The sequence below is a fragment of the Hyaena hyaena genome, unplaced genomic scaffold (assembly GCF_003009895.1).
Source record: "Hyaena hyaena isolate Hyena2069 unplaced genomic scaffold, ASM300989v1 scaffold_441, whole genome shotgun sequence".
Lineage (NCBI taxonomy): Eukaryota > Metazoa > Chordata > Mammalia > Carnivora > Hyaenidae > Hyaena > Hyaena hyaena.
Genome location: NW_024081074.1, coordinates 658,710 through 686,545, shown reverse-complemented (window position 1 = coordinate 686,545; position 27,836 = coordinate 658,710). Strand labels below are relative to the sequence as shown.

Genomic DNA, 27,836 nt, shown 5'->3' with positions numbered 1-27,836 from the left:
GCTAGGACCACAAGAGAGTGTCCGCTAGCTAGGAAATGATGCAGAATTCATTCCCCCCAAAGCTCAATCTCTAAAAGTAACCTAGTATGCTTAGATCAATTTATAATTTCTTTGGGTGGAGTTAGGTTATGGTTGCCACATTCCTTTCTTTTTCTTTTCTCTCTTCTCCCCCCCCACCCCCCATTCCTTTATTCTTAATGAGATCCCTGGTCTTCAGAATCAATCTGATTACTTCTCCAGTAATTAAAAGAAGTAATTCCTATTTATGTATTTAGTTTTAAATTTTACCCTTCAGTTCTCTTCTGTAGTTCTGAGACCTGGAAAGGTATACAGAAGCTGGTCTACTACAGCCTCCTGTTACATTTGATTGGTCCTAAAACAAAAGGAGCCTTGTTGAACCTTGTTCAATGTGGGGGTTAGGGACCCCTCTGCTGCAAGATCCACGTATGACTCTTGACTCCCTAACCTACTGTTGACGGGCGAGCCTTACTGATAACATAAACAGTTGAATAACACATATTTTATATCTTACATGTGTTATATGCTGCGTCCTTAGAATAAAGTAAGCCAGAGGGAAAAAAATGTTACCAAGGTAATTGTAAGAAATAGAAGATACGTTTACCATACGGCACTATATTTATCGAAAAACGTATGCAAATGTAAAGCTTGTATGCAAAGTGGACCTGTGCCATTCAGTCAGTCCCCTGTTCAACGGTCAGCTGTATGTGCCACTGCATTTGGGTGTTCTGTACAGTAAGGCGAAGGGAAGATAAGAGTGGTGAGAGGATGCAGGCCCCTCTGGGCGCTGGCCTGCTGAGGCCTCTGCTTTCTCCTGTGTCACAACCTCAGCGCTGGGTAACCTTGTGGGTCTTCCCTGGCTCTGGTGTCAATAGAAGAGCCTTTATTTCTTGTTCATTTTGTAGCAGTGAATAAAATCCATACCGTCATGGGAACTTAAGGAGGAACTGTCTTTAAAATGGCTAATTACAGTCTGTATCAGTGCTGCCCAGTAGGAATTGTGACGATGTAGCTGTTCTATGTCTGTGTTACCCAGCGTGCCAGCCGGGAGTCACACGTGGCTGTCAAGCACTTGTGTGACCAAAGAACCTGAATTTTAACTTTGATTAACACAAATATAAGTAGCCACATGAGGCTAATAAGTTTTACCTGTATTGGACAAAGCAGGTTAAATTCTTCAGTATTTGTAAGTATTTAAGGGGAATTCCACACAGATTTATTATGACAGTCTTGTTGTTTATATAATGATTTGCAACCAGAATCTCTTAATTTTAGAATTTAGCAATTGCAACTCCCAACTTTGAATACCGAAGTCTTTCTTCCAGCACATCCTCCCTTTTTAATTGTAGTCCTCTATGGAGAGAGGTACTCTGACGTTTTCCAGGGACCCTGGAGTCTTTACTTGGTAACCATGTGCCTGTATTGCTGGCTTTGTAAAGCTGCTGTCCTGCAGAAGACTGTGCATCCCAGTCTGCCTGTAGACCCCGTCAGCTCCCTGCTGGGCTGCACCTGGTCCTGTGTTAGGCTTTGCAGTACCTGGAGCGGGTGGGATGTTGTTGAGACTTTCATCTTCGTATTTTCAGGCTTGATTGTGACAGCTTTTAATTAAGGCCACTTTAAAAATGCTTGGATGGGGGGTGCCTGGTGGTTCAGTCGATTGAGCGTCAGACTTCAGCTCAAGTCATGATCTCACAGTCTGTGAGTTCGAGCCTGCTTCAGATTCTGTGTCTCCCTCCCTTTCTCTGCCCCTCCCCATTCAAGCTCTCTCTCTCTCTCTGTCTCTCTGTCTCTGTCTCTCTCTCTCTCTCTGTCTCTCAAAAATAGATAAACATTTTAAAAATGCTTGGGCTTCCATTGGCAAGAAGTGTTTAGCTTTAAGATCTGGAGCCATTAGCAAGATGTCAGGACTAAAATATCTAGGGCACTGGGTCGTAAAAACAGTTATCACTTAGATAAATTTTCCATTATGTCTGTGTTAATTGCTTCAGCGTTGCAAATTCTAGTTACATTCTTGAAGTTTCCATATTTGGGGATCACAAAGCATTTTGAATGGTTCTATCCTGAAATTCTGGACCTTTGAAATGATAAAAGTTAGTATAGAGACATTCTTTTGGGCTAATGGTTAAAATTGATAAACTGTGTTCAGGACTCCATCATTTTTCTGTGACAGAATAATTTATATAAAATTAGGCTCTTATATTTAACACCCAGCTCACAAAACCTGAAATATCCAACTTAACTCATTCATACTGAGCCTGAGAGCTGTCTGAAAAAGGGCATCCCCACTAAGGCTCTGAAGCACATCTTCCTGAGACCACAAGCAACTGGTTAGTTCTGTTTTGGCAAACAGATTAGTTTGCCAAATTAGGCACTAATTAATATAAGTCATTTCTTGAGATTTGAATAGAGGGAGACCAAAGGCAGTTGCCGTTAAGTAATAAAAGAACATGTTACAAACTTCAAGCAGTACAAGAGTAAATGCCTACTTATTCACATAGCATTTCCTCTCTCTAAAAAACTATTACCAGCTTAACTTTTCTTTTTACAAATTGGATGAAATCACACCTTGCTTTTCTGCTTATATATTTTAAAAGTCAGGCTTATTGAAATATGAGTTACATATGGTAACATTCACCCTTTTTACTTATACAGTTCTTTGAATTTTGACATACATTTACCATAATGAAGATATGTAACATTTCAGTCCCTTCAGAAAGTTCCTTTTCTTTGCTTCATTGTTGTAACCACCGTCATAATCAAGATACAGTACATTTCCATCACCCCCAAAAGGTTCCCTCAGCTTGCCTCAATGTAACAGCTGTACTGTATTCAGTTATATGGGTTTACCTTAATTTTCTCCTAAGTAACCCGTAACTGATTGATGTTTGGGTTATTTCCAGTCTTGAGAATCACACAAGGTACAATAAACATCTTTGTAAAATCTTGGTGTGATTTTACAACTACAAACAGGGTAATTTCTGGCAGAATTGAAGCTATAACATTTTGATAGATGTGACCAAATGGCCACTCCCAGAATTGTACTAGTGCACTTTCTAATTAGTTATAGATGACAGTGCCTATTATTCTCTATCACTGAGTGTCACTGAATTTAATTTTTGTTACTTTGATAGAAAAAATATTACCTGGCAAAGCAACTTGCATTCAGTGGTGCTTTTTTCTTCTTATTTTAAAAACATCAGGAAGTTTACACACACACACAGAAATCTAACGTATGTGATTTATAGTTACATCCACAATGTAACATTAGAGAAAAAATGAAAACTTTCACCTTTTTTCTGTTCCCTCAATATAGTTTTCATTTGCTGCTTATTCATATCTACATTTCTGCACTTCTACATGAACATTTTCATAATCACCCCTGTGGTATATGCACGGTTTACACATAATTTTGTTTGCTGTTTTAAAATTCACTTTATTTCATGAGCATTTTCCTTTGTTCCTGGAATCTTCATTTTAATACCTGTATGTTTGTTTGTTTCTTTGTTTTTGGCCATGACACAGTTCGTTTAATTATCCCACTTCTAAAATTTGTTTACACATTTTCACTAGTGTACACATTTTCACAAGGTTTCAAGTGTCATCTTTTAAATATAAAAGTTAAAAACATCCTTTAAATTATTTTCTTAGGGTAAATTTCTATTAGTCTCATTGTTCTGGATCGAATTGTATCAACACTGACATGAGAGGGTACAATTTTATCACTTGAAATCGTTTTTGTCACTTCATTGGAAATTCAGTAACATCTTTTTACTGGAGAAGGAAGAAGATGCAAATCAGTGTGCTTCTGTGCCAGGTTAAGCTATTGATTTTTCCTCCTTTTCATTTGAAAAACTTGTAAAAATGATACATGCTACTTGCAACCATTTCATAATCACTTTCCAGAGGTAATTGGTCTACTGCTATTTAGTAAATTAACAAATTTTAGTTGATTTTTTTCCTCAATAGATCATTCACATGTTTCAGTTTTTAAAGATCCCCAGACAGTACACAGTGAAGCCTCCTGATCCGTTCCGTCTCTTGGAGGCAATTAATGTGATGAGATTCCTGTTTTCTTTCAGATACATTTTGTGCATTTTTGAGCAAATGTTTGTGCTCTGTGTGTGTGTGTGTGTCTTTGTAAGCTACAAATGTTAGCATGGTGCACATATTTTTTTGTACATATTTTCTTAGATAACTTTTAATTGTATTTAATTAAAAAATTAGATGACATGCATCTAGTTCAAAAATAAAATAATGTAAAGACTTGAATAGTTGCCCTTCCATCTGTTCCTTGTCTGCTGTTTTTCAGTGAGTCTTTGTGCATATAGAAGCCAATAGAAAGGGATGTAGTTTCTTTTCTCTTCCTCCTGTAACTCTTAGACTAACCTTCCACATCTAATGAGGCAGTATAGAATAGGCATTTAAGAGCTCTGTGGGGGGGCCAGCTCCCTGCGTTCAGGGTCTGTTCTGCCACATGCCAGCTGTGTGATCATGGACAAGCTGTTTAACCTGTGTGTAATTGTCATATGTGAGCTATTATTACACATGCTTTGCTGAGAATAGTACCATACAGGGGCGTCTGGGTAGCTCAGTCAGTCATCTGACTATTGTTTTTGGCTCAGGTCACAATACCAGGGTTGTGGGATTGAGCCCCTTATTATCCTCTGTGCTGAGTATGGAGCCTGCTTAAGTTTCTCTTTCTCTCTCTCTCTCTCTGTCTCTCTGTCTCTCTTCCCCTCTCCCATGCTTGCATGTAGTCTTATGCTCTTAAAAAAAAAAAAAGGAAGGAAAGAATCCCATACATACAGAAAGTGTATGTTTGCTAATAGTACTATTTTTATTATTAAAGACAGTGACCAATAAAATAAGACCCAAGAATCAGTTCCAGTCAGCTGGATTTACATTAGTGATTATGTGTATGGGTAAATTTGTTTAGCAGTAAAATATAGATGGGATTCCTCGCTTGCTTGGATTCTACTTAAATACATTTTAGAAAACTTCAGATAGCAACAGGCAGCTAAAATATATTTTGTTGTTTCTTTTTTATGGGTTGATGGGGATGTATAAACTAAACATGTAAAGTGGAGGCAATAACAAAAGTATCCCAGAAAAGGTGAGGGCCGAGGGAGCTGCTGAGAGTAGGAACTTTTTTTTTTTTTTTTGCCACAGTGTATCATATTTTAAAAGTGTTTTCTCACGTAGTTTCCAAATTTGCTTGAAATACACATGTATCTATTCATAATACTTAATTTTGGGTAATAGTGGCCCATAAAGTTTTTTTTAATTTACTGGCTGTATGTTTTTAGGATCAAGTCATCAATGACCTTAAATGTTCTTAAGCCAAGCAAGGGCTGGGGGACTGAATTGTATTTCTATTCAATTTTATCATCCTGAGTTCTTTTTCTTAATAAAATCAAAGCAACAATAAAACCTCCTTTCCCACCTTCAGAGCCCAGTTGCAAAATTATATATGTTCATTGTATGTATACAATACAAAACAAAATACAAAAAATATAAAAACAAAACACAGAGAAATAAGAATCACCTTAATACCTCTACTAAGCTTAATATTATTTCTGGTAACAGTTTGGTGTCTAGACTTCTTTTTTTTTTCCCTCTAGATAGGTTTGCGCACACTCTCATGGTGTTAATTAGTCTATTACAGTGGTGACATCAGGAATGCTGAACACACTGTACTTTCTTTCTGAGATCGTATTGTGAATATTTTAATTACATCGTTAGATTACTGTATGCTCATTAATAACAGGTGCATCATACTCCGTTGAGCCCATATGCCATACTGAAATTTATTTTGCAGTATGTTTCCTATTCAAGGGCATTTCAGAATAAACTCTGAGTAAACATTCCTGTAGATAAATCTTTTTGAGCATCCATTATTTCCTCAGGATAAATCCTGGGACATGAGGTCATTGAGTTGTAGGAGATGCACAGTTTTCATGCTTTGGTACACATTGCTAAATTGTTGCCCAAGTAGTTGGTATCTCCCTACATGCTTGCCAAAACGGAGTCTTGTCGTCATGTAAATTCATGCTTATTTGAGATGCAAATCCCACCCCCCCTTCTTTTTTTTTTTTTTAAGTTTATTTATTTATGTTTGAGAGAGCGAGAGAGAGTGCATAAGCAGGAGAGGAGCAGAGAGAGAGGATCCTAAGCAGTCTCTGCACTGTCAGCTCAAGCCCCACACAGGGCTCCATCTCACAAATGGCTAGATCATGACCTGAGCCAAAATTTAAGAGTCACTTAACCAACCAACCAACCAAATCACTCCCCTTTTTAATTGGTGCAATTTACTTTCCAGTGCCTCTGGAACCATCCCTTCTTTTCTACTTCCCTTGCTTGATATTCTTCCATATCCTTTCTCCTTTCCACCTCAAACTTCATAGAAGCCAAGTTTGGTCTTGATTAGAGAGGGAGCTTCTTGAAATAATCTCTACCTCACTTTTCACCTGCTTTGTAGTGCATTTGCTGTGTAAACTTCCTGAGGCTCTTCTCTGGATAGTGCTGATTTAAAAAATCAATACTAGTTTTCTTTGAGTTCTCTAAAGTCTGCTTTTGACTTTGGTGATTTTTAGTATCAGTAAATGTGTTCCATTTGTGAAGTGACCTCGTGCTCCCGCACCGTGGTTGAGAGAACTGTTTCTGGAATCCTGTAGACCAGGTTCACATTCTGGCTCCTGCTGTCCTTGACTAGCTGTGGCAACTAGGTTGTCTTAGTTAACCCCTCAGTCCTCTGTTTCCTTAGTTCCCTTGTAAAATGGATGTGATGATCATGCCTTCCTCCGGATTTTTTGAGGATTCAAAGGGGTGATGCTTGTAGTAAGCACTAAACAGAGCAGCACTTACCATCACCTCATCTGGCACGTGTATGAATGATGCAGGGATCGGTTTGTCTCATTTTGCATTTCAATAGATGGAATACTTTTCCTTTTTTTTTACAAATAGTTTATTGTCAAATTAGTTTCTACATAACACTCAGTGCTCATCCCCAGATGGAATACTTTTCCTATTGCCACATCTAGAAGATGCTGATGAGTGAGCCTGAATTTAGGACTGTTGATCTGTAAGTTTATTGCAAAGTGGCAAAACCTAGAGTGAATGGCAAGAATCGTGCCCAATGATTAGGATTGTCCAGGAAAAGCATAAAAAGCTTTAAATATGGGGCGTGAGGGATGCAGCTCCCAAAATGCTTGGCTGGCCCTCCAGCAGGTGGACAAGAAGATGAGCTTAGTTGCAGGAGAAGAGAAACAGTTCCTGCGCATCTTGGCCTCGAATGAGGTGGCTGTACTCAAAAGTCATCCCAACACGAAGACCAAAGAGGCTTTTCAAAAAGATTAAGATGCAGGTACTAGGATCAAAGCATATAATAGGTTTGTCTACTCTGGTTTAAATTCAGTGGAGTTCTGCTTTAAATATCTGACTGATTAGCTTTTATCTTAATTTGTTTCCGACAGGGCATGGTGCAGATGTGAAATGTGTAGACTGGCATCCAACAAAAGGGTTAGTTGTTTCAGGAAGTAAAGATAGTCAACAGCCGATCAAGTTCTGGGATCCCAAGACTGGGCAGAGTCTTGCAACACTGTAAGTGATAGGCACCCGACCTTGGCCACTAAACAAAGGGGCACAAGGCTGCCTGTACTCTGTAGCATTGAGCCTTCTCTCCCGCCATGTATTCTTGAGAAACTAGGGTAGACAACAGATGGACTTGTACCTAAATTCTTCTTATTAATTTCATGTGGCTTCTGTTCTGCTCTGTGTGTGTAAATGTAATTTGGGGATCCTGGGGGTGGGGTGGTGTTGGGAGGAGGGCTGGTTCTCGCTCTCCTGGGTTGCCATCTCTCCTCACGATGTACCGTTTGGTGCCCTGTGGAGCTGACATATACCACTCACCAGACATGGCCCAGCCCTCTCCATCTCAGCACCTCTGTTTAGAGGGGAGTTTCCCCTCCAGTTTTGAATCCATTCTCATGTTTTGTCTGAGGTGCTTACTTATGATGCAGCCTCATAATAAAGTTTTGTCTTTGAAGTATCTGTTGACATTGATATTGAAATAACTGTCACTAACATGGTTTTGAGCAAACACCTGCACCCTGGTCCTTGTGACTGGGAAGTGGGGCAAATCCAGAGCGAGGGGGTTGGGGCAAGGCCGCTTTGCTGCAGCACTCCAGCGAACGGTGCTCCTTAGAGATGTGCCTTTTGCAGGCCTCGCTTTTGCAGTGTTTTTAGTTCAAATTAACCCTCAAACCAGCCTGTGCTCCTTTTTTATGCTTTGTCTTAATGAGAGGAGCCTGGTTGAACTTTGAAAAGTTAGTGAGCTTTATTGAATATTAATTTATGTGTTCAGGTGCTTCCCCTGCTTCACACATCAGCTTCTCTATACAGTTGAAGTTCCATTGCTATTTTAATTGGTTAATGAAAACTGTCCTTAGATAATGGGCATTATTTCTGTCATTGACCTGTTCCTGTCAAGTGTACTTTTCAACTGTGATCTTGTGTTACACGTCTTACAGGCCTCTCACCATCTCGACCCATGTCCTTTTTAACCAAAGTGGCCATTGTTGGATTTATACTTGTTTTGCATTCTGACAGATTATCTCCTTGGTACTTTGTTTCTAGTCATGCCCATAAAAACACAGTAATGGAAGTGAAGTTAAATCTCAACGGCAACTGGCTACTCACGGCATCACGTGATCACCTCTGTAAACTGTTTGATATCCGAAACCTGAAAGAAGAGCTTCAGGTCTTCCGAGGTCATAAGAAGGAAGCCACAGGTCAGAGGCTGAGGCCTGCTTCGCATTCTGTTACCTCTAGTTAGCCGAGATCCTAATAATTTGACTTTCCCTGCATTTTGTTTTACAGCCGTGGCCTGGCACCCCGTTCATGAAGGACTGTTTGCCAGTGGCGGATCCGATGGCTCTTTGCTCTTCTGGCATGTGGGGTATGTGATGCATATCATGTAAAACAGTTGTATATTATACGGAGAGAGCACCCAAAAATATAAAACATAACATTTTGTGGTTTTTTTCCTGAGTATTCCCATGCCCTGTATCAGAGTCTTCCTGCAGTTTTCAATTCTGTAAACCCAGCTTGGAATAGAAAACTTAGCACCTCTATTTTTGGATGTGGAAGTCATTAAGGGAGAATAAAGCAGATTTCCTTGTTTCTTATTGTGAAATCATTCTTGAAACAATTTTCCCTCTAAAGTACTCCTTGAATCAAGGATTATATTACTGGTGACAAATCAGTACCCCTGAAACATGTGGAGTTGACCAGATTCAAAATAACAGGCTCTGTTAGCTTTGTGTTATAGTAAAACAGAATGTCTTTTTTTTTTTTTTTTTTGGTAACTTTGTTGAAAAGACTTCTTTCTTTGGCGCTGTTACAGGGTAGAGAAGGAAGTGGGTGGGATGGAGATGGCCCATGAAGGAATGATCTGGAGTCTGGCATGGCATCCTCTAGGACATATTCTCTGCTCAGGTTCAAACGACCATACTAGGTAAGCTTTATATCAAAAATAACAAGGAATTACTGTGTTTATAGAGCAGCAGGAAATTAAGATATATATATATATATATATATATTTTATTGACGTATTAATTTGTAGTCCAACCTCTTTTTTTTTTTAATAAAATTTTTAAAATTTATTTTCGAGAGAGAGAGAGAGAATGAGCGGTGGAAGGGCAGAGAGAGAGAGGGAGACACAGAATCCAAAGCAGGCTCCAGGCTCTGAGCTGTCAGCACAGAGCCTGAAGCAGGGCTCGAACCCATGAATTGGGAGATCGTGACCTGAGCCAGAGTGGGACGCTCAACTGACTGAGCCACCCAGATGTCCCTGCAGTTCAACATTTTTTAGTGGTTTATAAATATATATGATAATAAGGAGATAGAGTATGACTTTGTTATTTGAATTTTGTTTTGCCTTCTTTTTAAAAACAATCTTTCAACCTGTAAAATTTTTAGCAGAGAGGTGTTGTGAGACTTTACCGTGTTTCCCTGGCCGGCACTCTGTGTGCCCACAAATACACTGGTCCTTTGCTCCACCCTTCACCCTCCAATTGGTTTTGTTTTGACAGCAAATTCTGGACTCGAAACCGACCAGGTGATAAAATGCGGGATCGATATAATCTTAACCTGTTGCCTGGAATGTCCGAAGATGGAGTAGAGTATGGTGAGACCCTTGCACATTTATTGTTCTTTGAAGTCTGATATTCTTTTATAAAAGTGGTAGGTATGGAGAAGATTATATACAACTAATTTCAGTTTTACAGTTTATTGAGTGATAAATCACCAGTGATAGGTATCATTTTTATTAAGTGTTTATTTCATTGGACTACTGTGTTTATAAAATCTCTGTTGACAATAGATGTGTTTCTATTTGTAGATGACCTTGAACCAAATAGCCTGGCAGTCATTCCAGGGATGGGAATCCCTGAACAACTAAAACTAGCCATGGAGCAGGAGCAGATGGGTAAGAGACATTGTCCCTGTACGTTTCATTTTTGTCAAAGTTTTGGAGACCTGTTTCTTTTTTTTCTTTATTTTTTTAAGTTTATTTATTTATTTTTGAAAGAGAGAGAGAGAGAGAGCACAAGCAGGGGAGGGGCTGAGAGAGGGAGAGGATCCCAAGCAGGCTGACAGCTCAAAGCCCAGTGTGGAGCTCCAACTCACAGGCTGAGATCATGACCTGAGCTGAAACCACGAGCTGGACCCTTAACCGACGGGGCCACCCAGGCACCCTGGAGACCTATTTCTTTCCTTCGTGATAATGAATTATTTTGAAAGTGCCAAAATGATTTATGTTGAGACATGTTGATAAAAGTGATCTAATTATTATTTATTATATATTATTTAAAATCTCTTCTTCCAAAAATGTGTTCATTGATGAAGTGGCCACTTTCTCTCATTTCCTTGGGTACCTGTTTCTTTTTATGGTTACAGGGAAAGATGAATCAAATGAAATTGAGATGACAATTCCAGGTTTGGACTGGGGAATGGAGGAGGTGATGCAAAAGGATCAGAAAAAAGTTCCTCAGAAGAAAGTTCCATATGCAAAACCTATTCCGGCTCAGTTCCAGCAGGTGAGTAACTACCAGCAACACCCCGCCTTCTGTACGGGAGGTTCTGCCTGGTGAATCCCTCCTGCATGATGTCATCCATGGAAGGTATTTCGCGCTACAGACTTCTTTGGAGTATGCTTAGACCGAGTTCCCATCTGCTGCTCTGCGGTCCGTGTGCAGTTTGTCATGACTCTTGTAGCTCTGTTATTCTCGCCTGTGTCTTACTGTCCAAGCCATCAGAGGAGGTAGAAGGAAGAAGCATGGGGCAGAGAGAGTATGTTGACTCTCCTCTGCTTTGTCTGTCTGTCTTCTACTTTATTTGTCCCCGCAACACTATGTGCATGTGCGCTTTTGAAGAAGTGGGCAGGCTTTTCATTCTTAATAACATGTAAGATCTTACCGTTTTTATCAGGTTAGTAATTTCTGCCTGGCAGCGTGCTTGCCTGACTGCATTCTTGTGTCACTAAGGAGGGGTGTAGAAATAAAGGCAGTACACCAGGTGAGCTGGCTCATATTCGGCAGGTTGGAATGAGCCAGTGACATTACAGAATGGTTTTCTTGTTCTCTCATTATAATCTATACACTCAGAGTATATTTTAATGTTCTATTCTTTCCCAAGGCTTGGATGCAAAATAAAGTTCCAATTCCTGCCCCAAATGAGGTACTGAATGACAGAAAAGAGGACATTAAGTTGGAAGAGAAGAAGAAAACACAAGCGGAAATTGAACAAGAAATGGCCACATTGCAGTACACTAACCCACAGCTTCTGGAGGTATGCGGTGCTCTTTAGGATGGTCCAAGATGATCTAAGAAAGTAGCGGCAACATTTGTTACTGACGTGCTCTTGAGGAGGAGGGAAGGGATTCTCAGAAGGATCTGATGAACGCCACCACTTCTTTCTGTATTTCTCAGCTTTTAACTGAAGCGTAGTTGACATACAGTGTCCCAGCTTCAGGTGTACATGGCAGTTCAGCAGTTCTGTAGCTTCTGCTGTGCACAGCACGGTGAAAGTACCACCTGTCCCCATGTGGCGTTGTTACAGTACTAGTGACTATTCCCTTTGCTGTACTTTTTGCCCCTGTGACTTAATTATTTATTGACTGGAGATTTATACCTCTTCCTCCTTTTCCCCTATTTTGCCCATCCCCCCGCCCAGCACCACCGTTTCTTATTGCTACATTAGGAAGCTAATTTGTGAAAGAATTCTGTTTCTTAGACTTTTAAAACTAGATCAGTCAAGCAGTGAGTAGAACTAAGTTAAACATATCTTTTAAATAGAAAAGATAAAGCCAACATAGTTTCAGCTGGAATTCATTTACTTACAGATAAAATAATTTTTCTTTCTCTATCAGCTCTAGAGCAGGTGATTTGCTCTTTTTTTTTTCTTTTCTTTTAGTCTTTGACAGTTAGCAGGAATGATAAAGCACTAGTAAATGATGGGATGTAAATCATCCTGGCTGCTGTCTCTCCCAGTATTTCCACGGAAGGAGCTTATGTGCTCCCAGGATACCTGAATGTTACGTGGACTGTAGTTACTGTGGAGTACTGGGAGCTTGATGCCTTATGTTTGTATTCAGACTCTCCCAGTGAAATAAGTGATAGGAATATTGTCATTGTTAAGGGCTATGGCATATTTATCAGTATGTTTTTTCTTTCTTTCTGTCTTTCCAGCAACTTAAAATTGAAAGACTTGCACAGAAACAGGCTGAGCAAATTCAGCCTCCTCCTTCATCTGGCACTCCTCTCCTCGGACCCCAGCCCTTTCCAGGACAAGGTCCAATGTCTCAGATTCCTCAAGGTTTTCAGCAGCCCCATCCATCTCAGCAGATGCCAATGAACATGGCTCAGATGGGGCCTCCGGGGCCGCAGGGACAGTTTAGACCCCCTGGACCCCAGGGACAAATGGGACCACAAGGTCCTCCACTGCATCAGGGAGGTGGGGGGCCACAAGGATTCATGGGACCACAAGGGCCCCAGGGCCCGCCCCAGGGGTTGCCGAGGCCTCAGGACATGCATGGGCCCCAAGGAATGCAAAGGCATCCTGGACCTCATGGCCCTTTGGGACCTCAAGGACCACCTGGACCACAGGGTAATTCTGGTCCTCAAGGTCATATGGGTCCTCAGGGTCCACCTGGCCCACAAGGTCACATAGGCCCCCAAGGCCCACCTGGTCCCCAGGGTCACTTGGGCCCTCAGGGGCCTCCCGGTACTCAAGGTATGCAGGGACCACCTGGTCCCAGAGGAATGCAAGGACCTCCTCACCCTCATGGGATTCAAGGTGGGCCAGGGTCTCAAGGGATCCAAGGTCCTGTGTCTCAGGGACCTCTGATGGGATTGAATCCAAGAGGAATGCAGGGTCCTCCAGGCCCCCGGGAGAATCAGGGTCCTGCTCCCCAAGGGATGATGATGGGCCACCCGCCTCAAGAGATGAGAGGACCTCACCCTCCAAGTGGACTTCTGGGACACGGCCCTCAGGAGATGCGAGGCCCTCAGGAAATGCGAGGCCCTCAGGAGATGCGAGGCCCTCAGGAGATGCGAGGCATGCAGGGGCCTCCAGCCCAAGGGTCCATGCTGGGCCCTCCCCAGGAATTGCGAGGGCCTCCAGGCTCACAAGGTCAGCAGGGGCCGCCCCAGGGCTCTCTGGGGCCACCACCCCAGGGTGGCATGCAAGGGCCCCCTGGACCTCAGGGACAGCAGAACCCGGCAAGAGGGCCACATCCATCTCAAGGGCCAATACCATTCCAGCAGCAGAAAACAGCTCTGCTAGGTGATGGGCCCCGGGCCCCCTTCAATCAGGTATTGTTTATTTCTAACTTGTAGGCATTATACACTGGGAAGACACGGCCTGCATGGAGGCGGCAGGGCCAGGCGCTGTGGACAGCGGCCACAGCTCGTATCTGGGGCTCTCAGTAGTGATGGAGGCTTGAAAATAGCATCATGGCTGAAGGAGCCAATGAGAATAATTAGATGGGCCATTATATATACTGTAATATGAAACATTTCAATAGTAGTTATTCCAGGAAAGATCAGCTCTTAGTTGAGTACAGTTCATAATTGTCGCTGGGCTAAAAGAGCTGTGACCCTGAGGAGGAAGCATGGGTGGCTTTGAGCCCGTCAGGCCTCCCCTTTCTGGGCTCTTCATTTTGTGGCCTGGTGTTTCACGGGCTGATTTGCCTGCCAGCTCTACTCTTGAAGATAGTATGGTGCATGTAACTCATGAGTGCACGGTAGACTCTGACCTCACTGTTTGCCTTTCAGTGAACACTTTTAGAAGCCTCTGAGCCCAGAATTGTGCTTTCTCAAATTGTGACCCTTTGGACAAAATTCTGTTCAAGTTGTTTCAGCCCACACGTAAATTTACTGGAGGGAGTATTTCTGTAGACATTTTCTGGGCCCTTTTTTGAGGATTCTCTTTTTGTTAGCCAAGTTTTATTACCCATTGGCTGGCTTGTGCTTTTGAGAGGTGGTGTGAGGAGGGCTCAGGATTCTTGGGGGAATTACAGAAAGACTCCATGAGTATGAATGGATTGGACACTGTGTGGCTCTGTGGTTTTTATGTTTTCCTCAGTTTCATAGTCTGGAAGCATTATTTGGGTATGAACAACTGGGTTTGTGTCCTGAAGTCAGTTGTGGACCAAAAGTGGGTGAGCGAGGGAGCTCATGTTGACCGTCCGGGTCTTCACTGAGAGGCACTCAGTCCACTTGGAGAGGATGTGCTGCTGATGCTGATGTGAAAAACACAGCCCACTTTGCTTTTCAAACACCTCTGAGACTCTGACACGTGAAGATGACTGTAGTAGGATCTACTGCATTAAAGTAACTAGCTGACTTACTCTCCTGGACATCTCCCAGGGCTTACAAGTGTCACAGCAGCCAAGAGCCCGATGGTAGTTGAGTTTATTTCCAGAATCTGTTGGGCACCTTTTAGAATTTAGGATGAGTGGGATAAATCTAGGTTGATTGTCCTGAACTGCCCTAGAACTTGGAGTAGTGTATATTTTATTAATACGCAGAGCCTTTGCGTGTGTTTACAGTATCAGTTACCTAACCTTATGGTAATGAATTAACTGCTTTGATTTGAAGGACAAAAACAGTGATGAACTTTAGCCACCACATTATGACTAAAATTATAAACATGTCAGATTCAAGAGGACAGGCCTGAGTTTCTAGGACAGTTCAATAAGAGTTTTTATTGTATTGAGTAGTAGAAGATTTTATACCTGAGAAGCATAATCATTCTAAAGACTTAGTTGACCTGTGGAATGGGTGTGAAGGTTTGACACATTATAGGACATTTCAAATCTCAAGAGTTGACTAATGAAAGCCTTTGCTCATATTTTTTATATGCTGAAATCTGACCCTCTTCACTATGATGAGGCCGATTATTTAAACCCTTTGTTTTAGTTGGTTTAATTTAGTGAAACTGCTTTCTGGTGTTAAAGTAACAGCGTGAAAGGTGTTGATAAGAGCAGCCCTTGGGTGAAGGGGAGAGGAAACAAAGGACAGAAATCACTGGTACTGTGTTGATGATGGCGTTCGCAGCTGCATGCCGCACGTCCCATCAGGGCTGCTCTTCTGTGGAGCTGGTTTGGAATGTGCAAGCGATTTTGCTATTAATGGTTCTGAAACTGTTATTTTCATAGTAGGTCACCAAGCACATTTTTTATATAAAGGAATTTGTTAAGAGACCTGATCCGGGGTCACTGGACAGTGTGGAGACTCAGAATTTAGGTATGGCTAGGTAAAAATGCAGAATCTTAGGGGCAGTCTGGGGTGACCTCTGGGGCTCCAGAGACAAAGAGGATCAGAGCAGCAGGTTTGTATCTGCAGGGACCTAAGGAATTCGGCAGGACCCCAGGTGACCCAGCTGGGAACGAGAAGGAGAGAAGGAGGGTGCCGAGGAGGAGGAGTGAGGAAGTGGAGAAGGAGGGAAGGGAGGAGGGAGGAGATAGGAGCAAGCCGGTGTGGACGGACCCCTTGTCTGTTCTTCTGCCTCTTCAAACCCAGCCCTGGCCTCTTGAGAGGACTGATTATTTTCTGTAGCTGGAAAGGAGACTTGAGTGTGAGAGCAGAATTTACCTGTCCCGGCAGATTTCCAGATCTTTACTTTTGCCGGAAGTTCCTCCTTTGTGCAGAATGTTACTTCCATTGAGGTTCTTACTTAGCATTACAGGTAAAGATCTAGCTTTAAATGAAACCTATCATCAGGTTAAAGATGTAAGTGTTTCCATCTATTATGGCTAGAGAAGTATCTCCTTCCCTCAATGTAAGGACAATTTTTCTTTGATGTCACTCGCTGTATATTTACTGCTGGAGGCTTTAGGGCAACCTATTGTTTTTATCTTGTCACATTATGATAAAATTGCTGTTCATGAAGCACAAGCCTATGATTTCACACCCCCGCTTTAAAAACATCTTTTCAGGAAGGACAGAACGCAGGCCCCCCACCCCTGATACCAGGCCTAGGGCAGCAGGGAGCACAAGGTCGCATCCCCCCTCTTAACCCCGGACAAGGACCTGGCCCCAACAAAGGTAAATATCTGCTCGGCTGAATAAGAGATTGCGTTCTACCGCCTCTGTGTAAATCTCACAATAAATAGTTTGTTGGTAAGTAACTGATAGAATGGTCAGTAGACCCTGTAGGAAAACTAGGAGCACAGCCGCTTCAGGTAAAGGCTTCATGTTAACGGTGTTTTCGTAGACTTGCTTTGGTTAGCCGGAAGTGCCGCCCCGAGGAGGTAAGCTCCTCACTGCCAGCAGTGAGCCTGGGAGTGGGGCCCATGCTGCGGACGGCCTCGTCCCTCTCGTGGGACCGGGGGTGGCCCCTGTGCTCACTGAGCGCACGTGCATGTCCTTAGCACCTGGGAGGGCTCAGCCGCTTCCGCTTACGGTTTTTGATGAGATTATAAGTTCAGAGGTTTTAATTGTGCTTTTCATATCACCCTCTTCTGCCCCTGAATTGTGCCACATATTGAACACTTTAGCTGCTTATGTTGTTCTGCATGACTTGCTAAGAAGAAAGCAATGTACTGATGTATCAGGTCCTTGATCTTAACGGAAAGCACAGAGATGAGAAGTGTCAGTCTTTAGATGTCAGGCTGTTGGGAAGTGGAGTTCATCGCAGGAGGTGAAGGAGAGTGGAGAGGCAGCCCCTTGTCCCGCTCAGGCGTTGTGCTGTGGCAGGAGAAGGGCTGGAGAGGGCAAGGGCAGGGCTGTGAGGGGTGCGGACGGAGGGCAGGTTGGAGGTGCAGGTGTTGGAGTCAGAGTGCTTCTCACAGGGAGGACACAGGCCCAAAACTCAGGAGGAGGATCGAGGAGGTTGCACTTCAAAGAACTTCACTCCCTTTAATTTTTAATGAGCTGAGCCCACAGCACGCTGTGGCACAGGTTACATTTCTTGCCCCCACTTTATCAGAAGAAGAAAAGTCCTCCTTGGCATTTTGCAGCGCTAGGGCTTTGGGAGAAGCACCCCATCCTCGGAAAGGGAGCAGTAAAGGGATTAGGAGAATCTTTATTTTAGTCTCATTGCATGGAAAAAGAGAAAGCGAGAAGCCATCTTTGGAATTTGGGGACCCTGAGAAAAGAGAGTCTGTTACCCACAAGGTACAGCTATCAGCAAACTGAGAGCCTGCCTCTCTTCCTCTCCCCTACCTTGTGTCTGTCTCCACCTATTTCCCTCTCCTCCTTGCTCTTCCCCTTTTCTCTTTACCTCTCTCTCTCTCCTCCTCCTCTCTTTCTCCTCCCAGGGACCAAAGGGAGAAGGGAGAGCCGAGAAAGTGGCCCTGCCATCCCCTACTGGATTAACCAACGCCGCCGCCCCATCACCGGTGGCCACGTCCCTTCTAATTTGTAGTGGTGGGTTTCTTTCCTTGGAGGAGCCAGGGTACTTTTAAACAGATAGAGGTAATGGGAGGATTATTATTCATAGGTAAGTCCGAATGGAATGTGTTCAGCTTCCTCAGGTCAAAGTCGGCTATGTCTGAGACCATACCAAGTTCAGGCAGCATAAAGTCCGAGAAGAAGCCATTAACTGTAGGAACCCACTGAGAAGTAAGGGGCCTCTTTACAGGAGCAAAGGCCCCTGGGGTATTTGCAGACTGACTACACAACTGAGAAGGTGCTTTCCTGAGCATGGAGAGGACTGGCTTAGTGAAGGAAAGACCGGGAGGTGAAGGCACAGGAGGAGCTTAGGAGAAGGGAGAACCCTTCTGGTGGTGTTTTTTTATACTGACATTTTCAGGTTTTTTATACCTGTTGAGTGGTGAGGCGGGACTGGAATGGCCAAGAGCAAGGAACAGAAAGGGAGGAGGAGGTCGTCCCTGGGTGATTGCGGCTCCGGGAAAGGAAGTTCACCTTTATTGCTAGGGAGAGGCAGGGAAAGGCGTGAGTGGGGTAGGTTGGGGGGGGGGAGGGGTTCATCCTAAAAACGTAGTTGCTGTAGAGCAAGAGGGTCCCTTTGCTACCTACCTGTAAGACATGCTTGATTTGAATTGTACGTTGACAGAAAACCACCGCAGTTCAGTAGCCTGGAGAAGCAATCCTACCAAGGTTAAGAAGTGAGCTAAATCAGCCATCAGGTTTAATCGGCCTGTTTCCATTTTTATTCAGGATGTTGAATATATTACCTATTTTAAAGTATTTTCAAAAAATCTCTAGTGGGTTCCCAAACGCTGTCTGCAAAGAACGGTGACGACTCATAGATGAGGGTAGATCATTCCTGCAAAGGGGCAGGGGCGCGTGTTCGTACAAGCCCCAAACCAAAGCACAGCAAGGCTGTTTGGTAACCAGGCAGCTATTCGAGGCCTGTGGCCCCATGTGCTCTTCAGACGATTTTGTCAAGAATCAGAGTGTGCTCTGTTGCAGACCCAAACTGTCTGTTTCTCTGATGGTCTTGAGTAAAGTATTCCCGGTCAAAAAAAAAAAAAAAAAAAAAAATTCAAAGTGAGTTAATGAACTAGGGGATACAAGGGTGACCTCGCGGGTGGCAGAAGCGGAGAGGCAGCACCTGTGATGGGCTGTGCGGGCCTTTTCAGGTGCAGAGGTGAACGCCCTGTGCTTGGCCTCCCGGCCTGCAGCATGAATGCCCTCTGCTTGTCTCCCCCCCAGGTAGGGAGCAGGCAGGCCTCCTGAAATCACTGAAGGAGTAGGGGCAGGGAAGGGGTGCTCTTTCTCATGCCTGTGAGACTCTCTGTTTTCTGAATTAATCCTCACAGCAGTCCAGTCATTGCTAACCTCATTTGAGATTAGTAATCTGCCCTGGGGGAGTTGCTTAGCTAGTGAGAGATGGCCTTGAAATCTGCACCCCAGAACCTGCGTTCTTCCATCAGATGATGCCTGAGGGATTTGTCTCCCGAGTATGCTGACAGCTAAGGAGGGAAAACATTCTAAATCCCGGAATGCATTCTGACACTTTAAGATGCTGAAAATCAGACCTGTGTTGGCAGGGTTCCTGGAAGACAAGGTAAAAATCAGCTTTGTTTCCTTTAGGTGACTCACGCGGCCCTCCAAACCATCACATGGGCCCCATGTCAGAGAGGCGGCATGAGCAGAGCAGCGGCCCTGAGCACGGGCCCGAGAGGGGGCCTTTCCGGGGCGGCCAGGACTGCAGGGGTCCCCCTGATAGGCGTGGCCCTCACCCCGACTTCCCTGACGACTTCAGCAGACCAGATGACTTCCACCCGGACAAACGCTTTGGCCACCGATTACGCGAATTTGAGGGGCGAGGAGGACCTTTACCACAAGAAGAGAAGTGGAGGCGCGGGGGCCCCGGGCCTCCATTTCCGCCCGATCACAGGGAATTCAGCGAGGGGGATGGCCGGGGCGCAGCTCGGGGCCCCCCAGGGGCTTGGGAAGGCCGCAGACCTGGAGACGAACGATTCCCCCGGGAGCCTGAGGACCCACGTTTTCGAGGGCGCAGAGAAGAAAGGTGGGACGGACGCTTTGTGGGTCTAGTTCTTTCCTGGAGCTGCGGCCCCGTTCTCTCTACAAAAGTCCTTTTCCTCTTTGGCTGGGGCAGAGGGCGCTGCATCCATTGCTAGTTCTACCCTCTCTGGGTTTTGTGTGTAGACGTTCTACCCTCTCTGGGTTTTGTGTGTAGACTTTGAGCGAGTAATTATGCTTTTTAACCTTTTTGTGCTTCTTTTTTATCTTTATAATTTAGAAATCTTTTTATTTTTGCTTACTTTTTGGTTCTTTCAGAGGGATGTGAGGATCAGGATAGTATCAGGTTTCTGAGGCCCGACTAGAAGGCACAGCTTCTCCTGGTTAGAATGATGCAGTACGATACAGATCATCTACTGTAAAGGAATTATGGAGATTGAGATTGAGATTGAGAGTAAAGAAATTATGAGATCATTTTCGTGTCATGGCCTAAAGAGCTTAACACAGTCTAATCAAGCCAAAAAATTAGCTTGCTGCTGAGTTAGGTCAGGGTCAGGCTTGAGCACTCAGTTTGCTTGCTTGGGGTAAAAAAGGTATAGAAGAAATAAGGGGAAAAAACAAGAATTAGTGAATCTCAGATGAGACAGAATCATCAGTGGAGATGGGCGTTCTCGTCAACAGTGCACAGATGAGGGGCCATGCTGACAGACATTTGGACAGGAGGACGGTTCTGAGCGGCTTCAGGCCAGGCCGGTAGACTGTGGTGCCTGTGCTGTGCGCCACTCCTGCCGTCCATCCCCGCCGCAGTGTCCTGTGTCACATTTGGAGCAGTGCTAGTAGAGGAGAGAGCCAAGGGCTGGCACTCCCTCCTCCACACGGGATGTGTTAGACAAGAATGGCTAATACGATGGCCAAGGGGTTTGGGAAAGCCGCCATCAGAGGGGAGTTCTTTAAAAAGCTGTAAAGGGCTCCTAGTTTTCTTGCGGGCCTGTCTTCATGGTGTCCAGGGCATACCAGTGGTGTTCTGGGGTCTTCGGGATGGCTTTGTATGTCTGCAGGGGCCGCACTTCCAAGGCTTTGGCATCAACATAACTTTTCACCAATTTCCTGAAATCTTTACATCTTGTGCCGTTTCAGATTTTTACTGTGCCTTTTGTATTGTATTTCATCTGTCAGTGACAGACCCACAGCCTAGACCCTTGTGCTCTTGACAGCTTTATGTTGCTCTTCAGATATGCCAGACTGCTCCTGCTGTGCATGCTGTTTTCTCTGCCCCGAGTACAGCCCCCGATCCCCCCGCCAAGCACAGCCCCTGAGCACAGCGCCCCCCCCCCCAGCCCCCAGGCACAGTCCTGCAGACGTTTGTGGCTCTCCAGTCAGATCCCTCCTCCTCCCATCCCAGTTCCTTCATCCTGCTTCCTGTTTCTTCACAGCACTGACTTGACATGAAGTGATGTGTTTATTTCTTAGTAGTGTTTCTCCCAGGAACATGACCACTTCCCCCAGGCAGCAGCTTTTGTTTCTGTACCTCTGTGGCCTCAGGACCCAGAGCAGTAGTGGTGACGCAGCATAGGTGCTCAGTAACTGTTCAATAAATGAATCTGTCAGATAGGGAGAGATATTTGAGAATGGTCAGTTCATTAGGGGATGTGCCCGTCAGCTCGTACTGCCATAACCAGGTGCCATGAGGGAGAAGCTTAAATAACACGAGTGTTTTCTCACAGTTCTGGAGGCTTGAAGTCATAGATCAAAGTCCAGCAGGATGGGTTTTTGGTGAGACTTCTCTCCCTGGCTTGAAGGCAGCCAGCCACCTTCTCCCTGTGTCCTTGCCTGGTAGAGAGAGAGCTAGCCCTGGCTGGCGTCTCTTCCTACCCGGGCACTGATCCTATCACATGGTTCCCACCCCCATGACCTCTTCTAATCACAGGCCCACCACCAGATACCATCCCGCTGGGGATTTGGGCTTTGGCGTACAAGTTTTACGGAGGGCACGTTTAGTCCTTAACTGGAGCTACTTTCTAATGAGGACACATTAAAGGTTCGCTGTCTTTTCGTAACTGGGGCAGAGATTCTTGTAATGGTGCCTATAATGGTGCCCTGTGCTGTGTGGGGGTGGGGGTGGGGATTCTCCCTGACTCTGTCCCAGGGAGGTAGCGCCCCCTGCTGCACTTTTCCTGCTCCATTCCTCTCCTTTTGGCCAGCTCCACTTTTACTTTAGTTGTTATTTCAGCCAGTATCCTGGGCACACCCTCTTTGGTTGCAGGAGCATGGGTTATCAAGGTCCTCAGGACCAACAGTTATTAAAAAGGTAGCTGGAGTGGTGGAGTGGAAAAAGAAAAGCTCTTTTTACAGAAAAACCCTGTATAGATCACCCCACAGATTACATAATTGTGAAGGAAAGTGTGCAATTGCAGCGGTGAAGTCAGCACACCGCTTTTCCTCATAAACAGGCAGACAACCTGGCATCACCAAGAAGGTAGAAGCAGTTTTGCCAAAAAGGTTTAACTTGAGTCTAATCATGAGGAAATAGATAAATTTAAATTGTGGTACATTCTATAAAATTACCTAGATTGATTTAAAAAATTTTTTTAAATTTAATTTAGAGAGAGCATGTGTTTGAGTCGAGAGGGGCAGAGGGAGGGAGAGAGAGAGAGAATTTTTTTTTAAATGTTTATTAATTTTTCAGAGAGAGTGAGTGAGTACATGCACCTGTGAGTGCCGGTGGGGGAGATCAGAGAGAAAAGGGGACAGAGGGCCCGAAGCAGGCTCTGCGCTGACAGCAGAGAACCCAATGTGGGGCTCAAACTCAGGAACCGTGAGATCATGGCCTCAGCCACAGTTGGACTCTTGCTTAATCGACTGAGCCATCCACGTGCCCCAAGGGGCAGAGCGGTGGGGCGGAGAGAATTTTAAGCAAACTCCATGTTCAGTGCAGAGCCTGACATGGGGCTGGATCTCATGAACCAATCAAGAGTTAGACACTCAACCAATTGATCCACCCAGGTGCCTTGTTATACATGGATGAATTCTTCAAGATTGCTGGGGTCATGAAAGATCAAATGTAGGAAAGTCCTAAGGTAGACCAGAGACAGGGCCACTAAATAACAGTCTGTGATCAGGATTTGAAATCTGTATTTAAAAACAACTATAAAGGACATTTTGAGGACAATTGGAGAAATTGGAATTGGACTGTATTAAATAATAATCCTTGTTATTCAAGTGATAGTAGTATCACTCTGTAGGAGAAAGACCTTGTACTTGGAAGAGACATATTGAGGTGTCAGGGATGAGGGTCATGCTGTTGGCAACTGAATTTGAAATGGCTTAGAAAGCGGATGTGTAAGTAGATGGAGAGAGAAGATAAAGGCCATGTGGCTTTGTGTTAAGAACTGATTAATCTAAAAAAAACAAAACAAAATAACTGATCGGTCTAGGTGAAGGACACGTGGGTGTTTGTTGTTCTGTTCTTTTAACTTTGTTTTCAGTTTGAAGTTTTGCAAAGTGAAGCATTGGAGTGAAAGATAACTGAGTGGAGACTGAAGAAGAAGCGGGAGGCCTGGCTGCCCGTGCAGACTGTGCCCTGTGCCCTTGCTCCTGACCCGCTCCCCAGCCCCGAGGCCTCTCTCTGCACGCCCGGGCCCCTTCTCTGCTCCCCGCAGGCCTCCTCGGGCCAGGACACTCTCTCATAAGGGCCATGCTTCAGCAGCACTCTTGACCAGCTCGGCCTCCAGTCCAGAATCCTGAGGGACAGCCAGCTCGTCCACGAGCCAGGGCTCCAGGCTGCCTGCTAGCCAGTGTGTGGGCTGCCCGCAAGCCAAGTGCCTGTCTGTACAGCAGTCAGCCGTGGAGTGGGGCCGCGGGTGAAGTTCATGGCCAGCCATGCATAGAGGCTGTGGGCTAGGGCAGACGGGAGAGCAAATGTTCCCAAATGAGTCTGGTACAGTTGGCAGTCATAAATCTGTGCCCCGCCTTTTCTGATTGTAACTGATAATGAAAAATACTGGGGAGGCAGTGGTAAAGAGCATGAGCTGGGGTCATGACTGGCTGAATTCAAGTTCCAGCACTTACCGTCTGTTTTTCAATAAATGACTTTACCTCTCTGTGCCTTAGTGTACTTATGGGTAGAATGGGTTAATAACGTGGTGCTGAGGATAAAATGGAATGATATGAGATGAAATCTGAAAATGAAAGCACTTGGCGTGATTATTAGCCCTTAAAATTTATTCACTGCTATTGTTACTCCTAAAAGCTTCTGGAGAACATGATCATAACACTATGTTTTCTTTCTCTTTTTTGCCTTTACTATTTGGATTATAAAATCTGTACTTAAAAAAACACGTAATTTTATTTTGCTTTCCTTCTATTTAACATGAATAGCATAGTTTCTTACACTATTATGTTTCTGTGAAACATGAACTCAAGAGCTGTGGGGGTTCATCCTGCTGCTTTTCCCCAGCAGCTTTAGAAGAGGAGCACCCCCAAGACATGAAGGCCGGGCCCCGCCCCGAGGCAGGGACGGCTTTCCTGGTCCTGAAGACTTTGGTCCAGAGGAGAATTTTGATGCTTCTGACGAAGCGGCTCGAGGAAGAGATCTCCGAGGTCGAGGTCGGGGCACCCCGCGAGGTGAGTGTGTGCTGAGGGTGCCGGGCTACACTTCGCCGTCAGGGACACACCCGAAATGGTCTGTGAGTGTGGTGTTGTGTTGTTCCCATGTGTAGGAGGAAGGAAGGGTTTACTCCCCACCCCTGATGAGTTCCCTCGCTTTGAAGGAGGACGGAAACCAGACTCCTGGGATGGAAATAGAGAGCCAGGTAAGGAGGGAGTGCCGCTGCGGCTTCTGGTGATCCAAGCCCTGCAGCTCACAGGGTGCAGTCCGGGGACTTTGGAGGGCTCACCAGGTCCTTTTTTTTTTTTTTTTTTTTTAAATGTTTACTTATTTATTTTGAGAGAGAGAGAGACCAAGTGGGGGGAGGGGTAGAGAGAGAGGGAGACCAGATCCCAAGCAGGCTCTGCGCTGTCAGCATAGAGCCTGCCGCGGGGCTCAAACTCATGAACCGTGAGATCATGACCTGAGCCGAAGCCAAGAGTCAGACACCTCACTGACTGAGCCCCCCAGGTGCCCCAGCCCCTTGCTTTTCTGACTCACATCTCCGTGGGAAGACGGATTGTCTTCAGACCCTTTGGGCAGCAGCATTTCATCGCCATAGATTGAGTGCAGAAACAGCTGAGAAAATCCACCTTTCTTCTTCTGAGCCAGATGTCAGGGGGATTTGTCTAAACAGAAGGCATTACCATTCTTTTCACGAAGTGGCTTTGTTTTCAGAAAATATAGTTACATGAATTAAAGTTTTCTCAGCTTTAATTGCTAGTATGGCAAATATGAAATATTGTCTCATAAGTTAAATCTCAGTAATTTTTAAGAGTATAAAGACAACCTGAGACTATAAAAAGTCTGAGAACCACTTTTCTGGACCCTACCTGTCTCTTATTTTAAGAGGTATGTTCATTTCTAATCTTCAGCTTTTTTCATGTACTCATGATGCGACTTAGATCTGGCCTAAGTGGGTGTTCAGCATATCTTTCTTGCTTGGATGAGTATTGGTTCTCAAGTTGGTAGTAAACAGTATAATTTCCACCTGCTTTTGGTCGCACTGTGATAGAAGATTGTCAGATTCTGAGCCTGTGTTTCCTGTTTCAGGGCCAGGTCATGAACATTTCCGTGATGCTCCTCGCCCTGATCATCCCCCTCATGACGGTCATTCCCCAGCTAGCAGAGAACGGTCTTCTTCTCTCCAGGGCATGGACATGGCATCCCTGCCACCCCGAAAGCGTCCCTGGCATGATGGGCCAGGGACCTCAGAGCACAGAGAAATGGAAGCCCCAGGGGGTCCATCTGATGATCGAGGAGGCAAAGGTAAGTGGAGGCCAGTGGTAAACAGTTCCAGTAGCTGTGGGTGCCGCAGCTCTGTCAAAAAGGCCATGGGGACCATTGGCCAGCTCCATCCCTGGGTTCCTGTTCTATCTGTTCCGGACAGGCTATTGTGGGTCCCTCTTCCCTTCTCCCCTAGGCTTAGGCTGTAAAGGCAGATGTTCCCAAATGTGGTACAAATATAGCTTGTTCAGGCTCACACCAGAGTCAGTGCGAGTCCTCACTCAGGTGATTGCAAGCTCAGCCTCTGCATTAGCCTCCTTCACGTGCTTCCCAGAGTTCCCCTCCCTGGTTCCTTCAGGGTTCAGGGTTCCATTCCTGCTCTTTGTCAGGGTGTCCCAGAGTAGGGTGGGTGCAGGGGGCTCATGCTCTCGTTGGCAGATGTGCTGGTCGCTACTGGCCGTTCCCGGCCCTCAAGGCTTTTCTTGGTGGCAGGAATGATGGTCTGCTCCCAGCTTCTGTGTTTTCTGGGTCTGGGAGGAACTGCTGATGCCCAGAGTCACAAAGACTTTGAGGAATATGGTCTGGAACGGGTTGTTTTCAGGGGGGCAGTAGATTTTTGCTACAGCTTGAAACTCTGGAACTTTATTTTAGAGGTAGCACTTTTAGCCAGGAGCAGTGGCCACCATGTGGTCTCAGGTTAGGCTGGGCCCCTGCATATGTGGTAGTTTGGAGGCTGCTAGAAAGTAAGCCCAGTTAACCTGCCTCATAGTTACAGTCTCTTTACAAAGTTGTGCTTTTTGATTTCGGTGGTTCTTCTCAAAGCAAAACCCCCAGAAGCTACTTCATGTCAGTGGTAGATCTCCCACGTAAGCACTCATTTTTTTGCTGGTCAGTATGGGCACTGAGGACACCTGTAGGTCCCTAGCCAAGGCCACATGGCTAGTGTGGAAGTGACTTCCTAGCTGACATCTTCTCTGCCCAGTCACCTTCAGGTGGGTCTGGGCTGCACTTTGTAGGAAAGGAAGCCAATATTTTCCCTTTGGCTAGCTTTCCTAACCACTTCGTTTTACCTAGATTCACATTCCATTCAAACTTTTAAGACAAAAAAGAGGCACATGGGTGGCTCAGTCGGTTAAGAGTCTGACTTTGGCTCAGGTCATGATCTCACGGTTTGTGGGTTCAAGCCCCACATGGGGCTCTGTGCCGACAGCTCAGAGCCTGGAGCCTGCTTCGGTTTCTGTGTCTCCCTCTCTCTCTGCCTTTCTCCTGATTGAGCTCTCTCTTTCAAAAATAAATAAACATTAAAAATTAAGACAAAATAAAGTTGGCAATAGTCTTCTGATAGTAGTGCCCATTATGGGAAATATGACCAAATTCAGCTGAGAAAAAACTTTTTTTAAGTCGGAATTTTAATATACCTAAAAGGTTTTTGTGTCCAAGTCTGGAACAGATAAAACTATCCCTGGGAGAGGGGCACCTGGGTGGCTCAGTCAGTTAAGTGTCTGACTATGCTCAGGTCATCATCTCATGGTTTTTGAGTTTGAGCCCGGTGTCGGGCTCTGGGCTGACAGCTCAGAGCCTGGAGTCCGCTTCAGATTCTGTGTCTCCACTTCCCCACTCATGCTGTCTCTCTCAAAAAATAAACAAACATTAAAAAAAAATTGAAAAACCTATCCCTGGGAGAAATAATTCTAAAAGCTAAGTTTTTTTTTTCTTTTGAAATTGCTCGTTTTTAAAGAAATACTTTAGTAAACACATTGTAATTAACATCAACAGTTTGTATTTCTTCCTTTTTTTTAATGTTTTATTTATTTCTGAGAGAGAGAGAGAGACAGCGTGAACAGGGGAGGGTTAGAGAGGGAGAGACAGAATCCGAAATAGGCTCCAGGCTCCGAGCTAGCTGTCAGCACAGAGCCCAATGCGGGGCTTGAACCCACAAATCGCGAGATCATGACCTGAGCTGAAGTTGGATGCCTAACCAACTGAGCCAC

General features: G+C 44.9%; 1 protein-coding gene across 3 annotated transcripts in view; it reads left to right on the top strand.

Moving 5' to 3' along the window:
• Positions 1 to 27,836, top strand: part of WDR33 (WD repeat domain 33) — a 112,269-nt gene that overhangs the window by 83,345 nt on the left and 1,088 nt on the right. The window contains exons 8-21 of one of the 3 annotated variants that reach the window (XM_039253225.1): positions 7,491 to 7,617; positions 8,653 to 8,807; positions 8,896 to 8,974; positions 9,422 to 9,532; positions 10,110 to 10,204; positions 10,418 to 10,504; positions 10,975 to 11,114; positions 11,713 to 11,865; positions 12,765 to 13,889; positions 16,517 to 16,625; positions 19,581 to 20,019; positions 24,433 to 24,596; positions 24,692 to 24,784; positions 25,672 to 25,887. In XM_039253225.1, the coding sequence (XP_039109156.1) occupies positions 7,491 to 7,617; positions 8,653 to 8,807; positions 8,896 to 8,974; positions 9,422 to 9,532; positions 10,110 to 10,204; positions 10,418 to 10,504; positions 10,975 to 11,114; positions 11,713 to 11,865; positions 12,765 to 13,889; positions 16,517 to 16,625; positions 19,581 to 20,019; positions 24,433 to 24,596; positions 24,692 to 24,784; positions 25,672 to 25,887 (3,093 nt within the window). Of the gene's footprint in view, positions 1 to 7,490; positions 7,618 to 8,652; positions 8,808 to 8,895; positions 8,975 to 9,421; positions 9,533 to 10,109; positions 10,205 to 10,417; positions 10,505 to 10,974; positions 11,115 to 11,712; positions 11,866 to 12,764; positions 13,890 to 16,516; positions 16,626 to 17,839; positions 17,962 to 19,580; positions 20,020 to 24,429; positions 24,597 to 24,691; positions 24,785 to 25,671; positions 25,888 to 27,836 lie in introns of those variants that run through there. The other 2 variants (XM_039253224.1, XM_039253226.1) reach the window with 2 other exon arrangements.